Source organism: Monodon monoceros, unplaced genomic scaffold (genome assembly GCF_005190385.1).
Source record: "Monodon monoceros isolate NGI ecotype Baffin Bay Population unplaced genomic scaffold, NGI_Narwhal_1 Super_Scaffold_1, whole genome shotgun sequence".
NCBI lineage: Eukaryota > Metazoa > Chordata > Mammalia > Artiodactyla > Monodontidae > Monodon > Monodon monoceros.
This window is the reverse complement of record NW_021703765.1, coordinates 70,981,000-71,003,296: the sequence shown is the minus strand read 5'-3', so window position 1 is coordinate 71,003,296 and position 22,297 is coordinate 70,981,000. Positions and strand designations below refer to the sequence as shown.

Genomic DNA, 22,297 nt, shown 5'->3' with positions numbered 1-22,297 from the left:
GAGGAAACAGACCCTGGAAGAAAATCTGGCAGCTTGAACCTTTATTTTTAGTATTTTTTTAAAAAGCATAATTAGAAATTTTCAATACAGAAATAATCCTAGCAAACCATTTAAAAGTTTTGTTGTTCAACAGGAATTTCACATCAGGTCCACCACGATGCCGGTCCAGCCCTGAATTCCCCCTCCCCCACCCCCCATTCATGTGTGTGACACTCAGCGGGACAGGCACACTGTCATCACCAAATCACCCCACCACCTGGGTCCGGATGTCCAGCTGCCAGAAGCCACGGTGGCTTCTAGCCTGGGCTGGAAACTTCCAGGACCCCCTCCTCTTGCCGCTTGAATTTGCAAGCACTGCCACATCAGTGTCACCTCAGAGCCGAGCTGTGGCCCACCCAGGAGGCCTGAGCTCTCCACACCCTCCACCCACGGGACCTGTGGTCACCAGGACGGTCCTGAGGATGGAGACCATGCTGTGGCTCTCAGCACCCCAACCAGACAGGGCTACCTGCTGTCACCCCCACAGCACCGCCTTCCCAGGCCCAGCGCTCCCACCTCATCCTGTGGCTCCAAAGTGAAGGCCTGTCACACAGAACTATGGGCTTTTGGCAGTTTGGGGAAGTGGAGAGACAGGTCACAAGAAACCCCCAGTTTTTTACTGATTGAAAACCCATCAACAGTGACATGGAAAATGTGCAGTGAGATCTGTGATGTGATTGTCCAATCAGGGCTTGGCCTGGAAATCACCTAGGAAAGGAAATCTCGTAAAACACATCATGGTGTTGAAATAAATTATTCCCAGGTTACGTGATCCTTTTAGAGGAAAGGTGAATGAAGCGTCTCGAGGGGGTGGCGGTGACAGTCATCAAGTGCAGACGACCCTGGTTTCTCCTCCAGGGCACCACGGTGGGTCAGAGCTGGCTCCCAGCCCCAGCGGCCGTTCCTTCCCATTCACTAAGAAATCCTCATGCTACCTTTATACTAAAACAGTCCTGTCAGTGATCCAAGGCTGCCTGCGTGCAGCTCAGAGACATTGTCCCCACAGCCCAGTGGCCCCTGGCACCCACTCCCCACACTCAAAGGTGCCTGGGGCTGCATCAGAGACCCACGACTCAGCGGGAGGCCCTGGGCCGACAGAGACCGGGGTGGAAGGCCCCTCCTTTCCCACCAGCAAACCACCAGGAAGGCAGAGCCGCTCGGCCAAGAGCCCGGCTCCACGATGACAGGAAGCCATTCAGTTTTTCTAAAAACACTGGACCCAAAGTGGGGCGGCCACAACTTTTGCTGCTGTGCCAACCAAACCTCAGTAAGAGAAAAAGAGTATGAGGAACTTAATTCATTTGATTTGGCTTCATTTTTCTTTATCTGTTAAAATGATGCTCCTTAGTCCCCCTGCAAGCCCATCCCTGCACAAACACACCCCTACCTTTCTGTTGGAACCAAAACAGGTTGGTATATAAATTAGAAGCCACGGCTCCCTTGGGTTTGTAGCTCAGAGGCATCTGGAAGGCAGGACAAGAAATCCGTTGGCCAAAGGGCAGGAGTGACTCCTTCTGTGGAAATAAAGGGCCAGGCCTCTGATGGGAACCCCAGGCCCACTTCAAGGCCAGGTTTCCCCAGCTGCCAGAATGGTTACAGGATGGGATGGAGAGGGGAGGGAGCTGGGCCGGCAGAGGCCCTGAACAGGGGTGAGCCCCTACATGCCAGGGACAGACACCGACAGCCTGCAGGAGAGAACGAGTCACGTGGAGCCCACTTCACCAGCCCAGGTTGGCAAAAGGTATGTCTAGCATGTAATCCTGTCCCCTCAGGAAGCTGCTGGCAGTAAGTTGGGGTTGGGTGAGGAGGGGGTGTCGCAGCAGGCTGGCATTAGGGAGGCAAGAGCCAGAGCAGAACAAGGGTGATGCGCTGGTTAAAGCAATATACATTATGTACAAACTCCGGTTAATCAGTCCGCTTGGCTGGCAGCGTCCTCGCCGGGCCCAGGCGCCTTGGCCGGGGGGCAGGGGCGCCAGAAGGGAAGGGCAGGCTGTCCAACACCTTCTTGGCACTCGATGGGGGAGGGGAGGAAGTGCCGATGGCGCCTCCCGGTACAAAAACGTGGAGAGAATTCTTTAAATAACGGCACGAAACAGTGTCCCCCGAGGAGAGGAGCCCCCTGGCCTGGGGCAGGGGGAGTGGCCGCAGTGCAGTCTCTGCAGTGGGCTGGGGGCATTAGCAGCAGCGTTTCTTTCGTTTACTGTTCTTCGTGAGCTTCACCACATCGTTCTGTTGTTGCTGCTGCTGTTTCGCTAAGTTGTCTTTCTTTGCTCGGAGGACCAGCTCTGTGATGCAGTTGAACATCTGTGAGGGTGAAGGAGGCAGGGCAGGCCTCAGACCAGCGTGGAGGCCCCATCACAGCGTGGCCAACTCCCTGCCTCCCCAGGCCCAGCTTTCTAGTTCTACAGATGAGTTTTTTTTGTATGTGTGTCTTCAAACCCTATCTAGAAGGAGGTGGTGAATTATAAAGGTCAAGGAGGAACAACATCAAAGACCTTTGAGCTACGTCTCAGGGAAGGGGTTTTCCAGTCTTTCTCTTAAAGGAGAAAGAACTCCTTTCCTTCAGTTGGACTCCAGACAACACAGATAAAGGTGCCCCTGCGACGGACCAGAAGCACCCAGAGCCTGCCCGCTCCACGCTACCTCCCTGCACACCCTGCCTAGAACCTTCCCCGGACCACCCCACAGCTCTCCTCCACTTCTGGGAAAGGTAGCAAGTACGTGACGTAATTTGCTTCACTCATTCCCGCAACCCGGGAGGCAGAGGCTCTCACCCCACCCCAATCTACACAAGCAACAGTGGAGCGTGGAGAGGACTCAGGGCCCCGCCACAGGCCCCTAAGTGGAAAAGCCCACACTGTGACCCTAGCCTGACGCAGGCGCCCGGGGTCCCTGCCATCAGGCAGCCCGAGCCCAGGACGCAGTGGGATCTGGCACCCCTGGGCTCCACACCCCACAGGCAGGACCCTCCTGAAGCCATGAGGGCAGCCAGCCTGGGCTTGTGGCAAAAGGTCCTGCTTTTCTCCAAAGACTCACAAGCGCTTTCCAGCAGCTGCAGCATTAAGTGACAGGAGGCTGCCCCGGTCTAGAGGCCCAGCCAGTCTGAGGGGATGTGCCTCCCCAGATGCCTTGGGGGGCTCGCCCGGACACCCACCCAAGCAAGCTCTGGAGGCCACAGGAAAGCTAGCTGGTCGCTACAGGAGGCCAAGGCCCCAAGGAAAGCCAGAGAGCAGGAAGAGGTGACAGTGGGGAGGGACGGGGAGGCAGAGGACTGAGTGGACACTGTGCACGGCTGTGGTGTGGAGCACGTCATAGTTTGACTCAGCTTCTCACGAGCTGGAACCTGTTTCCCATTTGAAACATGGGACTAATTTACCTCAGAGGACTGTTGAGATATGAGGTGGCACCTGTAAAGAGCCTAGCACAAGGCCTGGCACACACAGGAGGCACTCATTCAACGGCCGTTACTGTGATGTTTTCTGTCGGCCACCTGGATGCCCCAGGCAGGCCAGGGTGGGGCAAGGAGGCCATGGTGGTGGAGCAGAGCTGGGCCGTGCTCACCCCCTGCCCCTCCGGCGCAGGCCTCACCTCTTCCACGTTGACATTCTCCTTGGCGCTGGTCTCAAACAACTGGATCCCCATCTGCCCAGCGAATTTGTAGGCATCTTCTGTCTCCACCACCTTCCGCTCAGGGTCGTCATTCTTATTCCCCACTTCAAGGCAAAGCAGAGTCAGCCCAGCCCCATGGGAACGCCCTGCCACCCTCCATCCCACTGTCTACCCTGCTGGGTCCAGCCTCACCTAGTATCCGGCACACATCATCACAGTTCTGGTTGATTTCGTGAAGCCACCGCTTGACGTTGACAAAGGATTCGGCGCTGGTGACGTCATAGACCACGATGACCCCGTGGGTCCCCCGATAATATCTGTAGGGCCAGGGTCTGCGTCAGAGCTTCAGCCTAAACAAGAGTAGCCCCTTCGCAGGACCCGCCTGCCTGCATCCAGACAGTGGCTGGGAAACGGCAAGGGGGCGAGTGCTTTCCCCCAGCACGCCTGGTAGCTCCTCTCCCTCCGGCCTCGGCTGGACATCCAGAGCCCAGCCAGCAGGTAGGACGCCGGCAGCACTGCTGCTCATGCTGCTCCCCAGGCACGGTAAGTAGGGAGCGCTCGGCCCTGCGGTGGCCAACCAAATTGTTCAGAGGCTGCCAACAGCTTGAAACTTCTTTGAAGTTGTTTTATTTTTAAAATTCAGGCGATGTTTGCATTTGACATCATATTACCACTGTCCTCTTTTTAACATTCAAAACTTTTTTCTGTCCTCAAATCTGTCATAGTAAAATGCCATTCCAAGAACACGCACCACTTGTGAAGACTGCCAAGGTCTGTTCTCACTCCCCTGGGGGCAGGTGGGCACCTCCCCTCCTGCCACTCCAGGCTCATCCAGGCCGGGGGGCAGGTAGGGCATGGAAATGACCTGGGCATCAGGACACATCCAAAAGCACAGACCCCGGCGCCTACGGTCAGCTGGAAGGTCTGCAAGGCAGGAGGATGTGAACATTCCTCTCCAGACGCCACATCCCCCTTCACTCACATGGTTCAGGAGGACAGATGGAGGACATGAACGCTGGAAGGAAGAGGAGGACAGAGCCTCACACTTCTCCAGAGAGCCTTCACTGACCCAGCAGCCAGGTGACACCCCTTGCCCTGACACGTCACATCACCCAGCGCTGCAGAGATTCTCACTCACCAGGGGTTTCTGAGAACAACGAGGGTAAGAACCACTGCCTGCAACAGGCCGTGCTCACGGGTAGACGGGGACTCCCCCCCCCCGACCCAGCCCATAGCGCCTCTGCCCTCCCGGGGCTCATCAGGGCCCCAAGCCCGTAGGAAAGCAGCCCTCCCAGGTGGCGGTTCTGAGGCACCACAGGCTGCACGAGGATGGGGCCGGCCAGGCTGGCAGGTGCAGCTGTGCTCTTACCTGCCTGCCCGTCAGCACTCTGGCCGACCCCTCACAGTCGAGGCCCGATCACAGGACACAGGTCAAACGAGCTCCATCTATGAAAGGCTGTGGGGCCCTGGGAAGGTTACTGCGTGCACCTCATGGCACCTCGGTTTCCTCAACTGTAAAATGGGGGTACTAGGACTCTTGGGGTGGTTGTGAGGACTAAGGAGATAATACATATTTCCACAAGGGCCAGCTCTTTATTATCACTATTACTATTCCTTCAGTGACAATCTGGGCCCCCGACACAGATGGAAGAAAACCAAGGGACACCATGGCAGGCAGCAGCGATAGCAGCTTCCGCAGGCCGGCCACCAAGGCAGTGAGAAAAGCCCAGCCTCTCTCACGACCCCGGCTCTCCACCCTCAGACACCCGCTGACATCCCCCAGGAGCTTCATCTGCCCGCAGCTCTGCCTTCCTAGGGACACAGCGCCCTGCCCTGGGGAGCCCGAACAATCAAGCCATCCAGGCCCTGCCCCTCCCTGCCCCCTAGAGCACCAGGTCATCACCTGGGTCCACCTGGTGGACACCCACCTGAGCAGGTGCAGGAGAGCATGCCGGGAACCGGTGAGGACAGATGATTGTCCCCCTCCAACAAAGGACATGCGAGCAGTGGACTGTGTTTCCAGACCCTCCTTTGCTGAAGACAGTTGAAGATGCCAAGAAATACCTACAGCCGCGGCCCCAGCACAAGCCCCCACTGCTCCCCGGGACCCTCCGCCTTCTCTGGGACCCAGGCAAGGGGGTGTCACCCGAGAGAACCAGTCCGGAGCTCAGAGCTCGGGCGAGGAGGGCACCGGTGTGCTGGGCTTCCACCTCCTCCTCCATCAGTCATCACGTCCACGCGCCACAACTTGGCTCTATGCCAACACAGCGCCGGTGCTTCACACCCACGACCTTACTGATCTTTGCCACACCTGGTACAAGACAGGAGGGTCACCACGTCACCAGTGAGGATGTAAGGCTGAGTGGAGTGAACTGCTGCAAGCCACAGCCTGGGTCTGAGCCCAGGGCCAGGTACGGAAGGGGCTTCCCTGCCTCCGCCTCGCCCTCTGCCCTCAGCACCCCACCCCAGCCCGTGCCCCCAGCCACAGCTCAGGGTCAATGAACCCCAGCCACCAGGAGGCAAGAAATAGTGAGGGGGACAACAGGGCGTTCTCAGCAGGCTAACAGGATGCAATTTTAGTTTCTCTTTTAATGCCCTGAATCAGAAAAGGCCACGTTATTGCCCCCCGATTGCCCCAATCCTTGGAAGAGAACAAACTCCTGAAACAAACTCCAGACTCCTTCCCTCAGCCCCCAGGCAGGCCGACTGGCGTGCGGCACTCCCCCTTCCTGTGCAAACCCAGATTGCCTGCAGGCAGCGGAGTTCTCCCCCAGAGGATGAGTGAGGCAGTTCCCCCTCTTCCCGATGCCCTGGAAGGAGCTGACCTCAGGATGGCCGGCCCTGCCAGGCCCGTGCTTCTCTGCTGAAAAGGCTCAGGCTCCCCCGCCCCACTGCCCTGCCTGGAGCATTTCTTGTGGCCACAGGCCCAGTATCCTCAGATGCCCTGAATTCCCTGACTGGTTTTAACCCACAGGAGGCACCAGAGCATCTGCCGTCTGCCTCAGCCCCAGCCCCAGCCCCAGTCCCTTGGCGGTGGAGGGCCAGCAGAGAGCAGAGCTGTGGACCAGTTAAAGGCAAGAGCTTCAGCATCAGCCAGACCTCAGTTCAACTCCTAACCAAGCAAGCTAGGTTACTTCACCCTCTCTGGGCCTCAGTTTTCTTGTCTGTAAATTGGAGATAATCACAGGACTTTTTATCAGGATTAAATGAAATGAAGCAGGTAAGGTCTTTGGCGACAGTCCCAGCCCAGAGTAAGGATATCTGGGGTCAGTGCCCGTTCCTCCCGACCCCGACAAGAGGTCTTGGTCTTATTCAGGCCTAGATGCTTGGGCTGCCCAAAGCTCATGATGTCTGTCCTACCCCAAGGACCCCCTGACCCCAGCTGCCCTCCTTAGCTGAGGCCTCATTGGCAGCTGCCAAAACACAAGGGGGCTCAGGCAGCTCATCGGGAAGTAGTTGCAGAGACCTGCCTTGGGCAGCCCCCAGGACTGGGGACCCCCAGGGTCTCGGGGAGTCACAGATCCTGGCTCGTGTGCTCACCACAGGGCTGGCCCAGTGACAGAAGCCCGCCCCCGCTCCAGGCCTGCTCAGGCTCTGGCCCCTTAAAGCCCCTTGACCAGGGCCACCCACCCACCCAGCTGGCACCCCTGGACACCCCGACACTCCCAGCCACCACCGTGGGGGCTCTTCGACCCTCACACTTCCCACCCCTCAGATCCTGAGCCACCTCTTGGATGGGTGGCCAGCCGGGGGTCTGCCCCATTTTCACCCTGCCGGGAGGAGACGACACTCCCTCGTGCCTTCCCAAGACCCCCACTCACACAGGCTCTGCTGGGGGAGGCAAAGGAGAGGCCGATGGAAGAAGCGACTACTCCAGGCCAGGCGCTGGCTCCTGCTCTGCACACATCTCAGTGTGGAGCGCAGGCACTGCCCATGACAGGGAGCAGGACCCCCTCGGAAGCTCCCTCGTTTGTAAAACAGGGATGATGAGAGTACCAGCTGCAGGGAGCTCAATGGAATCATCCATGTTCACACGTGGATGTCCCCAAGCACACTGGACTCGGCATTACAGCAAGTCCCAAAGACAAGCCCCCTGGGAAACTGAAGCATAGAGTTTAGGCAACTTGCCCAAGGTCACAAAGCAGAGCAAAAATGTAAATTCCCAAGTGTCTGCCTTCATAGCCCTGCTCTTTCCTGGAACCTGTTCCATTAACCAACAGCCACTCCACAGGACCCCTGCTGTCTGGCGCTCCAGCTAGGTTTTCCTCCTGTTTACAGCTAAGAATCACAAAGGTACTGCAGCAGCAAAGGAGGACAGCCCTCAGCGTGAGCTGGGTTCCCAGTAGACAGCTTTGGGGAGGAGGGGCCACCCAACGGCCTCCTAACTACCAGTGCTCCTTCCAGGCCTCCCAGCGGAGGGAAGCCCCCTCCCGGAAGTCAGGGTGGTGACGGGAGCCTGCACGGCTGACCCCACAACCCCGGCTGTCACAGCTGACACCTAACAAGAGCACTGTCATTGCCTAAGTGTTTCACCACCTGGCAAAGCCAACATCACCACTGCTACCCCATTTTAAAGACAAAGGAACCAAAGGCCAGAGGGTCAGCGGACTGGCGCGTGCTGTCCCGCCACGCCCCCTCCTCTTCTTGCAGTCTCAGGAAGAGGAAGGACCCCACTTGAGGCAACCCACTGCAGCCGGCAAGGAGCTCTCACCTCCCAACAGTCGCGGGGGCCCGACCCAGTGGCATCTCTATCGTGACCCGGCACTAGTGGCTCAACCGTGTCTGAATGTCAGTGGCAAGGGGTCTGAGCAGGAGCGGGGCTGGCCTGACTCACGTGGAGGTGATGGTGCGGAAGCGCTCCTGCCCGGCCGTGTCCCAGATCTGCAGCTTCACTTTCTCCCCGTTGATCTCCACAGTCCGAATCTTAAAATCCACTCCGATCGTGGTGATGTAACTGCCTGCACACACACAGATGTTAGCAGGGCCCACAGGCCGCCCTAGTCAGACCACGCCCTAAATGGCACAGGTGACCCTGGGCTCCACTGTCCCGCCCCGCTCACTCCAAGTGCCTGGAGGACACAGCCCTGAACAAAAAAGACAAAGTCCGAGCCCCAAGGTGAGGGCAACAGGCAGGATACAATGAAACAGTGATAAAGAAGACAATTTCAAGAGCAACGAGTGCCACAAAGGAAATAAAACAGGGGACGTGACTGGGGGGAGGGGACATGCCCCTCTACTAGAGTGGCCGGGGCATGGACACGTTCACTGTGGCCTGGGAACGGTGGGAGCCTATGATGCATTCCGGGCTTCTCTTTTCTAGTCCAAACATTTTAAATGACCCACAAAATTAACTTCCTGAAACACAAACAAGTCATATGCACACTACTATATGTAAAATATATATATCTATATACAAATAAAATAGATCACTAATAAGGACCTATTATATATATATAACAGGATACTACTCTGTAATACTCTGTATGAGAAAAGAATCCAAAAAAGAGTGGATACATGTATTTGTATAACTGATTCACTTTGCTGTACAGCAGAAAGTAACACAACAGTGTAAATCAGCTATACTCCAATAAAAAATAAAAAAATAAAACTAAGTCCCGACCTGCAATTTGAAAAACACTGCTCCAGGCAGAGGAGATGGCAGCAAACGTAGCAGTGGTGTGGGGGGGGGGGGCGGGGGGGGTAGTGGCCTGAGGTCAAGCACACGGAGGGAGGCAGGTTCGGGGTGGAGGTGAGCAAGGCCAGATCTTGGCCTTTGTGCCATTTTCAAGAGCTTGGACTTTCTCTTTTGTGTGTTACAGGGAGGCATTGAAGGGTTTAATCCAAGCATGAGCGCTGCATTGTAAATAGCTCTCTTGGGGCATCTGTGTGAAACATGGAGTTAAAGAGAATTTCTGGCAACAGAATAGTCCTGTCCAGGCTTACAAAGGCCCGAATGCTAGAAGAGCCCATGTTCTCACTCCATTTGGAGCTGACAGCGTGACCCGGTGCCGCAGACAAGACACACACACAACTGACTCTATCAAGTGTGTAGAGTGGATAGGAAAGGTCAAAGTTCAAAGTGGGGTGGAGATCAAGGAAGGCTCTCGGGCGCAAGTCACATTTAGACCTGGCTTGAAAGAACAGGTATGATGTCAAAGGCTGAGATTAGCTGGGGAAAGACATCCCACCCAGAAGAAAAGAACTGAGGCAGCACAGAGGACAAGGCGGCATCTGGCTCTCTGCGGGGACTGGATTACACCAAGGAGAGCAGTCCAGCACCTAGTGCTGTGGGCACTTGATACACAGCTGATGGCTGAATAAGTGAGCGAGCTAGTGAAAACACAAAAAAGCATGAACAGACAGCATGAGGTAGGAAGCTGGAAAGGTGAACTGAAGATAGATTATGAAGGCCAGTGGTTTTCAATAGAGGATTGTTGAGTCACCCCCCAGAGGACACTTGGAAATGTCTGGAGACATTTTCGGTTGTCACAACTGGGAGGGGGAAGGGTGCTGGCATCTAGTGGGTGGAGCCCAGGGATGCTGCTCAGCATCCTTCAATGCACAGGACAGTCGCCACAGCAAAGAACTACAGGGCCCAGAGCATCAGTGGTGCTACAGTGGAGAAACCTTGCTGTGAACTCTGCTCACTTGAGAGGACCGCTGAGGTTTTTAAACAGAGGAAACCCTGCCAGAGACATGCATTAGCAAGATAAACTCAGCAGTCTGGTACAGGATGGGCAGGAGCTGCTGTAATCCTTCGGGCTAGAATCAACAGCAGTCTGAACTGGTAGTAGAAATGGAAAGGAGGAGAGAGGTTGCAAAAGAGAACCCTCCAAGAGTTGAGAGCTGACAGGAGGGGGAGTCAGAGGGACATAAGGAGGAAGAGGAATGTTTTCCAGCACAGTGAGAAGTGCCCACTAGTCACCATTCTCGAACAGGAGACAACGACAAACCCCTGGTGTTTACTGAGAGATTACTTAGTCCTGGGGAATCCTCGCAGTAACCCTACGTGGGAGGGATGGGGATCGGTCCCACTTTTAAAGATGAGCTGAGACTCAGTCACACTCATGGTCACATAGAGAAGACAACTCTTTCCAATGTCATGCCACCAGGGGTGTGCAGGGCCACTGTCAGGAGAAACCCACCTCTCCCTTCCTCAAGAGAGAGGCGTCCACCATGTAATCACTTCCTAAGTGAAGCTCGCCCCTCAATTGCATCACGGGAATTCCCAGAGGTAGTCACACATCAGTCCTCGATCAGAGAGGCCAAGACAGCCCAAAGCCTCTGCACTGAACCTGATGTGCTCGACCAATGAAAATGTGCCCCACTTCACCAGTGATCAGGGAAACACAAGACTGAACGAGCAGCACTTTTTGCCTATCAGCTGAGCAAAAATGAACACCACTAAGACCTAGTACTGATCAGCATTGACAAGGGACTCTTTAGACCCCTTCAACTTAGCACAGCTTCTGCGAAAGGCGAACTGGCAGTACCTGTGAAAACTTTAAAAGCACATACCCCCTGACCTAGTAACTCCACTTTTATGCAAGAATAAACACAGTGTGTCCCAAGAAATACAGCACCACTTAAAATAGAGGCAACTAGAAAGCATGCACGCATCAAGACACTGTTATGAACGATGTGCATCCCTGAACAGCCCAGGAAGCTGCACAGCCATTCAAAAGTACCACAGGTCTGCATGTAGACATGCAAGGATGATCCTTGATATGCCGAGGGGAAGGCAAGTGGCCGGCTCACAGCGTGTGGAGTCGAGTGAGAGACACATCACACTGAGCAGAGGCTACCAGGGTACCCAGGACGGGGGTGGGGCAGGGGGTGGAGAGCAGTGCTCCTTTTTCACTGTATTGAGCCTTCCTGTTTGACACTTTATACAGGCATGTCCTAACTTGTCTTTTTCTTTCTTTTTTAAATGTTAGGACACAAAAAAGACCCTGAGTAGAAAAAGGATGGGCCTGCAGGAGGATTTTTTTGAACAAGATAGATGAAGACCGACCACAGAGACTTCTAACCTACGCCCCCTCCTCCTCCTCCCCTGTCTGGCAATCAGAATGAGGACTTTTCTGACGTTAGGCAGAGGCCAGGGTGTTCTGGCGCCAGGGGAAGGGATGTTAAAACCAAAACACCCGGCAGCATCCCAGCAACACACTCACCTGAGAAAGTGTTGTCTGCAAAACGTAACAGTAAACTGCTCTTGCCGACACCTGCAGGGGAGAAAGCAGGAAATGAGAGGAGGCCCGGGTCCCCACTCCAACCCCTACCCCTCTTCAGGGAGATGGTCCCGAGTCCTAACTCTTCAGAGGCAGAGCAGCACCCATCTTCCTCCCCAACCAGCCTGCACCAGAACACCTCTCCCCTTGGATCTCTGACCTCTTCCTCCATCTCAGTGTAAGACACGAGCTGGGCCCGTGTGAGGGCCAGGCCCAGCAACCCCAAGGAAGAGACCCAACGACGGACACGAAGCAGGGGAAGGCCGACCAAGGGATACTGGCCCCAAGGTGTGTCTAGAATGTAGTCCCTGGAAAACGCACATCACATGTGGAGCTTCGGTTTGGTGAGACAAGGGGCTGCATGGCTGCAAAGCACCCTGGAGATCCTCAGGGTATTCTGCACATGAAGAAAGTGAGGTGCAGACAACTTGAACCGACTGTCGGCCACCTTCACCCCGGCTGATGCCACGGGTGGCTACATGGGCGGCGAGGGGGGCGCCCGCCTGAAACCCCTCAGCTCAGGGGTGCTCAGGGTGCTCAGACCATTTCACTTCCCACAGTCTCTCCTGTTCCAAGAACAGGCAGAACCGTCATAAGGGTGGCTTCCCTTTACTTCAACACACGGCAGCTTTAGCCTCCAGGTGCACCTGTCCTGTGCCCTGTGTCCTCCTGTCCCCGCCCTTGCCCTCCCCCCAAGCCAGCTGGGTCAACCGAGCACAGAAGGAAAGCACTAGCACACGCAGGGCACTGCGTGCGGCCGGCACTCGGATGTTCCTGCAAGTCCAGCTGCATCTATTAAGATGAGGTATCAGAGGCTCCAAGAAGCTACACGGCTGGTCTAGGGGCCTCGGCAGGGGCGTGGAGCTGGATCTGAATCCAGGGCTGTCCACCCTGGAGCTCCACGGCTCTTGCCAATACATGCTGCTTGGGAGGTCTTCTTGCATCTGCTTCGGGAAGTGGAACAAAAAAACCCAAAGTGGCCTGTGTCCCATACCTGTCAGAGTCTTAGCAGCAGTGCTATCAAAGCTAGACAAGAGGAGATCTTAACCCAGGGTCTCAGACCCCACGCCTACGCCCCCAGCTAAGAGCGAACTTTGAGTGTGTGTGCCTGGCTGTGGGGAGGAACCCGTGCGCTCACCAGATACTCAGAGGGAGCTGCCGCTGCCCCATTCCCAGCTGACCCAGGCGTCCTCTCTGGGCAGTCCTCTCTGACGATCTCCTCTGGGGACCTCTCCAAGTGGGTGAGTCGCCCAGCGATGCCCAGAAGAACTTGGCTCATGGAGTGAACCGGGGTCTGACCATCCTGAAGACAGGCTGGGCACAGCTCTGAGCAGACAGGTGCCGCAGCCCCGGTCCCCGCCGCTCAGCCGCAGCCTGCTGCGCTGGGGCCACTTCCTCTGCGAGGCTTCCTGCCCAGCCTGAGGAGAGCCCCAGTCCTGGGCTAGTCCCTCACAGCGCTCTGCCCAGCGCCAACACCCCATCGGCCCTGCCGGCTCCTTGCTTCCTCCTGGAGCCTCCTGGCCCGCTTACTCAGCAAAAACCTTGTGTCTGGGCCACTGGGCCATGAGTTCCTCTAGGAAGGAGGTCTCGCTCCACTTGCCCTGCACGTTCACGGGGCTGGAAGCTGGGCCCAGCACTCAGTAGGGGCCAACAAAACACTGTTTAGTGAATTTATGACTAAGCCAATGCCAATCACAGACAGCCATGTTACCCAACGCTACGGCTGCAGCAGTAAAAGGAGCCCAAGCAGTGGTGGTCAAACTTTCGGGGGGCGGCAGCATCCTTTTTTTAAGTTAAATGGTATCTGACGCACATACATCTAAGGGCGGGGGGTGCTCTCTGCGTGAAGCAGGGAAGCAGCAGCGTCCCCCCAGCTTGGCCTCTCCGGGTGCTCTTCATTCACCCCAAGTTCATCTGCAGAGCTGCTCAAAACCACTACAGTCACCACATCAATGGCTTCTTCAGGCCAGCAACCACCTCTGGCCTTGCTCTCCCCGCTGAAAGGAAGGGAAACCCACCCAGAGAAACACCGTTTCCTAAATACCCCTGAAGAAGCCACCTTAGGAACACACGCTGCTACCTTCCACCCTGCAGCACCCGCCCAGGGGAGGAAGTGATGGGTACCAATCTGCCTTCACCACAGCCGAAGTCAGCAGCTTTCCAAGGGCCATGTCCAGCACGCACCCTGACAGGCCAGCCCCATCACCCTCAACCCTGCAGAGAGCACAGGCCCTGGCCCTTGATGCCTCTTGGTAGCAGGGAGACAGATTCTCTCTGCAAAAACCTTACCCCCCACTCTCAGTCACCACTGCTCTCCCTGCATCAAACTCCTTCTTGCCCCTGCCTTCTTCCTCTTGCCCTACACAGATGCTCTGGTCCTCAAAATGCCACCATAGAAGCCCCCACCCTTGGCCATGCTCCTCCCTTGGGCTCTAGTTCCCTCATCCCTCTTTGCTTCGGTTCTAGACTGTTGGAAACCCTTAGACCTTTGAGTAACGTGTTCTCAGGTTTAATCCTGGCTCAGGAACTAATTCCCTGTATAGGCTCAGACAGGTCACACACACACCGCACCCCCGAGCCTCAGTTCACTCATCTGTGAGGTCGAAAGCTTCAATTAGACCTTCAACAGCCACTGCGGCCTCCAGGTTCTAAGGATGAGTCTGGCTGGCCCCATGGATCGGACGAAATGCTGTTACAAATCAGAGCCAATGTCAGAAGAGCATAAGAGAGAGTATACAATCTTAGGCACAAACAAGAGCTGCAAAAGCTGAGGGGTTGTATTCCAGAAGCGTGTACAATGTGGCAGAGTGGGAAGAAGAGCTCTAGATTTATACAGAAAGAAACTTACACTCATTGAGGGCCTACTGTGTGCCAGGCCCCACACCAGCTGCTCACAAAGCGTCATGTGCATTAACTCCTGGCTTTGCCTCTGAAGAGCTGTGTGACTTGGGGCAAGACAGTCAGCTACCCTGAGCCTTAGTTTCCTTATTTGACAAACCACACAGGCAACGTGTAAGGATCAAATGAGAGTGTCTATGAAATCGTTTGAAAAACCTTAAGGAAGCATCACATAAGGAGCCTGGTTCAGGGGAGGGTGTGATGTTAGTCTCCTTGCTCAGTTGCCAAAGCTTAGTTTGAACTTCCATGGCTACCATCTCCCAGCCTCATAAGCATTGGGCTTTGAGTATCAGCTCACTGTCAGGAGAAATTAAACTGTAAAACATCCATCTCCTCTACACAACGTAGTCCTACACGCTCGGACTGAACAAGGAACCAGGTCACATAAATCTTGACCCAGTGAGTCTTCTCCCACCCCTAACTTCTGAGTGAAAAATCAATACACCATGCAAAATGTACAGTGAGAAAGGGGCCAAAACCATCCCCTGGGTTTCACCAGGGAGAAAAGCCAATAGGGTGCATCTTCTGGCTAAGCTTATGCTTTTCATTTTTGTATATCAACACACAGGCCCCAGATGTCTTGCAGAGGGATAGAGACCTTGACCATGGTAGCCTGACTTTGACTCCAAAAGGAGAGAAATCACCCTGGTGCCAGCCCCTCAGAACCAAGGTGAGGGCTGAAATCAAAACCTGAAAGGCATAAGCCTCAGGACCCCGTGAAATGCCCGAGGCCATCTCCAAGAGCGAGGCTACATAGCTTGTCTGGTTTTCTTTCATTCAAACCACAATGAATCCATCCTCCACCTTTCTAACTCCTCCCCCAGCCACAGCTACTCTTCATCTCCCTAGTTAGCCCCTAACTTTTCTCCCTTCCACCAGCAGCCTCAGAAGCCTCAGCCACCCTTCACCTGATCCAAACCACCAGCCACGTCCCAACCCGGCTCCACGGTGAGACCACGACCCACCCACCTTCCTGGTCCAGCTATGACACCGTCACAGCACTCCCACATCAGGGTCTGACAACCCCTTTGATTTGGTCCCCTCTTTCCTTAACAATCCATGTGTTCCACCACCAACCTGGCCCCTGCCTCCAGTAACATGACACTGCTGCCAACGCTCAACTCAGGTCTGGTCTATAAGTCTGGCACGTTCCCAAGCCTCCCTCCCCATCATAAAATCCCAGCACCTCAGCTATGCTCCCATAAACCTCCTGGGGCCTGCCTCCCTGACCCCTTGGTCACCCCATAAACCTGCTTACCTGCCACACTCCAAACACTTCTAAAACCCTCCACCCTGGGACTTCCCTGGTGGTCCAGTGGGTAAGACTCCACGCTCCCAATGCAGGGGGCCAGCGTTCAATCCCTGGTCGGGGAACTAGAGCCCACACACATGCCGCAACTAAGAGTTCCCATGCTGCAACTAAGGAGCCCACCTACCGCAACTAAGAGCTGGCACAGACTAAATAAGTAAATAAATGTTAAAAAAAAAAAACAAAACCTCCACTCTTTCTCAGAAACCAGCCTATCTTTTCTTAAGACACTTGATATTCATTCATTCATTCAATAAGTATACATTAGGCATCTACTGGGTGTAAGGCACTGCACTAGGCACTGGAGAGGGAGCTAGGAACTCTACAGGAGTGTATAAATGGTCAAAGCACTTTTGTAATGTTGGCCAACCCACCTCCAACACCCGTCTAGCAGCAGACAGTATGTAACAGCAAACACACACTGAGCACTCACTATGTGCCCGGATCTGTTTTGAACACTGTGTGTGCATTATCTCATTGAATACTCAATCAGCCCAGTGAGGCAGATGCTATTACTATTCCATTTTACAGATGAGGAAATGGAACCATACAGAGGTAATAATGCAGCAGGAATGTACCAGGCCCTGCACAAAGTGCTTTACCTGTCTTACCTCATTTAAACCTCACAGGAATCCCATGAGGCAGGTTCTGGGAATATGCCCATTTTACAGAGGAAGAAACCGAGGCTTACAAAGGCTACTGATAACACATCAACAGCTAACATCTAACTGGAGCTCACTTTCTGCCAGGTCGAGTACTAAGCACTTTTCCAGCTGTATCTCATCCAATACTCACACCACCCACCGAGGCAAGTCCCCACTTCTCAGATGAGGGAACTGAGGCTCGGAAAGGCGAAACAACTCGCCCAAGGTCAGAGTGAGGAAGCTGGTAGCCCCAGGACTAGAACCCAGGTCCCTCCAACTCCAGAGATCGCGCGACTTGACCAAGGTCATACGTGAGGCAGGGACCGGCGCGGCGAGTGGACCGGGCGCCCAGCCCCAAGCCTCGCGCACCCTGCTCCGCAGCCCGGCACCCCAGCCTCACCTCGGCGCGGCCCGGAGCCTCTCCGCGCGCCCCTGGGGCCGCCGGCCGCCCCGCCCGCCCCGCGCGGGCCGGCACCTCCCTGACCGCCTGTCCTCCCCGAGGCTCCTGCGGGCCGCGCCCGGCAGGGCCCACGCCGCCTCCGGCCGCTGCGGCCCTTACCGCTGTCGCCGATAATGAGCAGCTTGAAGAGGTGGTCGTAGTCCCGGGCCATGGCGGGCGGGGGAGGCGAGCGCTAGCGGGCGGGGTCGGTGCTGGCCTCGCGATCCGCAGCTCCCTCCGGGGTGCTCCGGCAGCGGCGGATCCACTTCCCGAACAAACAGCCGGAACTGACAGAAACACCTCCCTCCGCTCCCCCTCCTCCTCCTCCTCTTCAGCAGCCGCCGCCGCTGCCACCACCTCCCTCCTTCCCGCCCCGCCCCGCCACTGCGCAGGCGCAGCGCCTGGCACCGCCTCTGCGCAGCCGCGGTCGCGGCCAGCCGCGCCCTCTCCGCGCTCACGCACTGCGCATGCGCCCTGGAAGGGTCTCGCGGGCGCTGACCGGTCTTCCCTGCGTCCCGTCTGTGAACGTCGCCGCCGCCAGCCCTCCGCGGCCCCCTGCCCGGAAGTCTCGGAGAGCAGAGCTGCGGTCGAAACCTAACTGTAAGAAGCCGAGAGTGTCGGAGAAGCCCGGCCGTGGCCCGGGACGGACTCGCTTCTTCATCTTCAAGACTCGCAAGCGCTGCGGAGAGAGAAAGACTGGTAGGCAGTGACCAGCGGGGCGGCTCTTAGGCCGAGCTCCCGGTTTCTCGGGACTGGGGACTCGGACACTTCGCTCCCTTCTGTCTGGACGCTGCCTCCGGGATGCTGGCACCGGGCCCTCCACCGTGTCCCGGGGCTGTGGACAGGACGCCTAGGCGGCTGGAGGCTGCGGAGTTTTACAGGACAGGAGCCGGGACGTAGTGTGTTAGGAGTGTGGCCTTTGACGTCAGCGCTGGGGCGAAGTCACATCCCAGCCCTGTGACCTCTTGAAGCGTGAGTTGCCCCGTTGGTAAAGCTGGGTGGGTGGTTCCAGATTCAGCGTTTCTTCCAGCTTGACGCAGAACTTGGGAGATGAATGACCCGGCGTGTAAGATGCACCCCTGGGATAGACAGCAGCAGCTCCCGCGGCTTCAGTTGCACACCATCTACAGATAATACTTCTCCAGATCGCGTGGTAGGAAGACCTGGGCCGCAGAAGTTAAGCGGTATTCGGTTTATCATCAGCCCTAGGTTGTTTTTTTTTTCCCCCGTTTTAGAGTAAGTTCCTACCTGCACTAAAAGTAGGACGCGCCTACCGCCATCCTCATTTGTAGAACTGCAGGGGAAAAAATTGTTACTTATAAGTTCTGTACAGCCCTGTCCCTTTCTAGTTAAGTACCTGTTGGATATTTCTACTTGTTTTCTCAAACTTCTTTTTATCTTGACTTTATACAGAATACTGATTGTGGAGTTTTTTTAAATGTACAGAAGCTTACCAAAAAGCACAAGTTACTGTTTTTCCCTCAGACCCACTCCTCACAGGTAACCCCTGTTAATAAGTTTCTTGGATACCTTAAAATGCTTAACAAATATTTTCTGAATGCATAAATGTCCTTCAATGAATTTTCTTTGCCTGTGCAATCACATGTGTATGTAAGTTGCCTTTTCTCTTTAACAACATACTTAAACCTTCTGTCATTTCACAGCTGCGGGGTACTGGCACTCCATCATATGGTGGTATTTAACCACTCTGCTGTTGATAGGCATTCATGTTTATAATTTCTTGTTATTATAAACAGTGTTGCAGGGAAGATCCTTGAACAGCACATGGAGTGTCTGACTCAAACTTTGAGTTTTTTCTCCAGGAACTGAGAATCAGCCTGGTGATGACAAAAGAACATGGACTTGGGATCCAAAGGTACTAGCTGGGAGGGGAGCTATTCATATGATCACTGAAAAAAATGCTTCTTGGTCTGGGAAAGGTTAGTGGGGTCGCCTTTGATCCAACAGTTTTAGGAAATATAAGGGAAGAAAGAAGCCTCAGAGTATTCCCCAGGCAAGCACATCCTCCCCTGACCAGCCAGTGAGGCAGGTCACTCTAGATCATCTTCTCAACCTGCTCTGGAATCAGAGAGACTTTGGTTCAGATGCTTTAGAATCCTGGCTCCATCTCTTAAAAGCTTCGAGATTTGGAAAAGTCACATCACAATGTCTCAGAGCCCCAGTTTCCTCAGAATAGTTGTAAAGATTAGAGATATGTTTGCAAATTACCTGGCTCATATAGGCATGTGATAAACAGTAACTAATGCTGTTAAACCAAGGTCATTTTCCACTGACTCATTCATGCTTTCGGCCATTTCCTGTTGCAGACTCAAGCACACATGCCCAAGGCAGCCTCCTGATATCAGGGCTGTAGGATACTTTGAAGAAGTAGAACAGAATTGGCCATTATGAAGACCAGACTCCTGACTTGCCTGCCTTCTGGAAAGCAATAGGCATTAATTCCTTCATTTATTCAAGTAGCCATTTAATGAGAACTCACTATTTATTATGTGCCACAGACTATAGGATAGAGCTTTTCCCATCCAGGAGCTTTCAATCTCATTAGAGATAAGACACACTCATGAGAAATAAAAGATACAGGACAATACAAGAGAGAAAATAGCTGTCAAGCAGCCTAGACTTCAGAGGAGAGCTATCACTTTCAGCTAGAATGATGGGGAAAGGATTTCATCATAAAGACTTCATGATGGAATTGGAATTTAGAGAGCTGTGAATGGTGGGTGTATTTAGATAGCTGCTGTCACAGCCGTAAGGATCATCTATTTTAGCTTTGAGGGAGAATCCCCTGCAGGCCAGGATGTGTGCCTGGCTCCCAAAAATGAAACTGTGAGCACATTTTCCTCTAGAAACATTGTTTTAAATTATCTAAACTACAATTCAATGACTGGAGCTATGTTATGGTAGCTAGATTATAAAGTCTATATTTAGAAATAGACATAAACTTTTGTGATCTGAGGTAAGTAGCAGTTATGTGCCACTGATGGGAAACTTTGTTCCACTGTTCTGAACAGCCAGCTTACAGATGAGCTTTGCAGTACCACCTGTTCATACATTAGAAACTACAATAGGGAAGCATTGAAAGTTCTTGAGCAGAGGAGCAATATCAAAATCTTTGGGGAAAGTTATCTGGTGCAAGCATGCAGGACGGATTTCAGCTGCAGAGCTTTAAAGGTTACTGCCGAAGCCCAGGTGTGAGGTAACAGCAGGAAGGGACAGATGCAAAAGATAGTATGCAAACGATATCTACCAAATTAGTGTTTTTTAAAAAATCACATAGGGAATTCCTTGGTGGTCCAGTGGTTAGGACTCTGCACTTCCACTGCAGGGGCCCGGGTTTGATCCCTGGTCAGGGAACTAAGATCCCACAAGCCACATGGCACAGCCAAAAAAAAAAAAAAAAGATAAAAATCACAAAATTTACCTGACAACTGGATTCCTTTGCTAATTCAGTAAGTATTGTGTGCCTACTAGGTGCCAGGCACTGAGGATGTAACAGGAGCAAAACAAAGCCCCACCCTCGGGGAGCTTATGGTACAATTGAGGAAGATGAGTCAACGTACATTTGAGGGCTCACTGTGTGCCAGGCACTGATGGAGGAGCTGGAGATGTAGCAGTAAATAAAGCTTTAAAATCCCTGTTTCTGTGGAGCTTACATTCTGAGAATGCAAATATGTGTTAAAAGGAAAAACCAAGGAGTAAGGGGGACAGGAGTGTACACAGGTTTACAGAACAGAAAGTGATGCCGTGGAGGGGTGGGTATATGCTGTTCATTCAATAAGTTTGGTTGTGAATGAAAAGAGAAATGGAGTGGCTGGTGAGAACAGTGGGGTGAATAAAGTATTTTTCAGGATAGCGTAGGTAGACCATTGGCAGCCAGTGAACAGTAAGGACTGAGCAGTAAGGGTAGAAGGAAGATGGGTTAAGAGCACTTTAAAAAGCTCAGCTGGCAAAGAGGAGCGTAAAGAAGTGTGGTGTCAGAGGCTGAGGGTAAAGGAGAGGGACCCTCATGCCTGAGGTGCCTCAGGGTAGCAGTAGGAGAGATGAGGGCCAGTGTGGCGGAGGCCTGGAGGGAACCTGTGAAATCCACAATTCAGACTGGTCGGCAATGGATTCTAAAGTTGCTGAAATAGGTATCGAAGGAGGAAGCATATGCTGCAATCATGTAATGGGGGAATTCGGTGTAAACAAGAATTGAGAGGGCAGGTACGCTGAATGTCGGACTTGAAATGAGTGGGATGGGGCACCGTCCAACATGCTGGTCCAAGAGGGAAGGACTAAAGGGAACCATCTGGTCTCTCCCTTTGATGGGACTGGGAATTGGCCCTTTACCCCCTCACCTGCATGCCTGAGGCCATATCAAGAGACTTGGCAATCGCTTTGCCCTGCGCTTCGGCAGCCCCCTCAAATCAAGTGACCATGAAGTTCCTTGATTGCAGGATGATCCTTGACCATCCTGATATCCACTGGGGACTAGCACATGGTAGGCACTTGGTTTCTGTTCAGTTAAAGTGAAGCCACACAGAATTAAAGAGTTAGAAGGAACATCAGAAATAATCCAGTTTAAAAAAAAAATCTGGTTGAACTCTCTTGGAATTTGCTTTCTGTGAGGAGTGGGCCAAATTTGGGGTCTGTCACGTTATCAGGGTCAAACCCCCTCCCACTAAACCCTTCAGTAGGATTTTTCTCCCATCTTCGAGATAACGGTTTTCAAAGTATGGGCTGGGGACACCAGGACTCCCTATGACCCTTTCAAAGGATCTGTGAAGTTGAAACATTTTCACAATACTGAGATGTCATTTGCCTTTTCCACTCATTCCTTACAAGTGTACAGTGGAGTTTTCCAGCGCCTGCATGATATGTGACATTGCAGCAGACTGAATGCAGAAGGAGACATGAGAATCCAGAAGTGAAGAGGCTTGCAAAAATGCAAAGCAATCCCACTCTCCTCATTAAAATGCCTTTTGGGAGATGCAAGAGGGAAGACATATGGGAACATATGTATATGTATAACTGATTCACTTTGTTATAAAGCAGAAACTGACACACCATTGTAAAGCAATTATACTCTAATAAAAATGTTAAAAAAAAAAAGACCTAACACAGCCAAAAA

The 22,297-nt window shown here is 53.6% G+C and overlaps 1 protein-coding gene, 1 long non-coding RNA gene and 1 other non-coding gene across 7 annotated transcripts; 2 read left to right on the top strand and 1 right to left on the bottom strand.

Moving 5' to 3' along the window:
- Window positions 1–26: 26 nt before the first annotated feature.
- On the bottom strand, window positions 27–17,439 carry RAB35 (RAB35, member RAS oncogene family). 3 transcript variants are annotated; one of them, XM_029220166.1, is made up of 6 exons: window positions 17,287–17,439; window positions 11,820–11,870; window positions 8,483–8,606; window positions 3,841–3,965; window positions 3,628–3,752; window positions 27–2,343 (listed from the first exon to the last, which is right to left on the bottom strand). In XM_029220166.1, exons 1-6 carry the CDS (start codon window positions 17,336–17,338, stop codon window positions 2,215–2,217), a joined length of 606 nt encoding a protein of 201 aa, XP_029075999.1. In that variant the 5' UTR covers window positions 17,339–17,439; the 3' UTR covers window positions 27–2,214. The 3 variants fall into 3 exon arrangements, with proteins under 3 accessions (XP_029075999.1, XP_029075993.1, XP_029076007.1); XM_029220160.1 differs by lacking the exon at window positions 17,287–17,439 and having other exon boundaries at window positions 11,820–13,008; XM_029220174.1 differs by lacking the exon at window positions 3,628–3,752 and having other exon boundaries at window positions 2,237–2,343.
- A 208-nt stretch (window positions 17,440–17,647) lies between these two features.
- Window positions 17,648–22,297, top strand: LOC114900674. 3 transcript variants are annotated; one of them, XR_003794914.1, is made up of 3 exons: window positions 17,648–17,865; window positions 18,197–19,042; window positions 19,494–22,297. It is a non-coding gene; the product is annotated as an uncharacterized LOC114900674 (long non-coding RNA). The 3 variants fall into 3 exon arrangements; XR_003794913.1 differs by having other exon boundaries at window positions 17,648–18,666; window positions 18,990–19,042; XR_003794912.1 differs by having other exon boundaries at window positions 17,648–19,042.
- On the top strand, window positions 20,470–20,541 carry TRNAG-UCC. Its single transcript has one exon. It is a non-coding gene; the product is annotated as a tRNA-Gly (tRNA).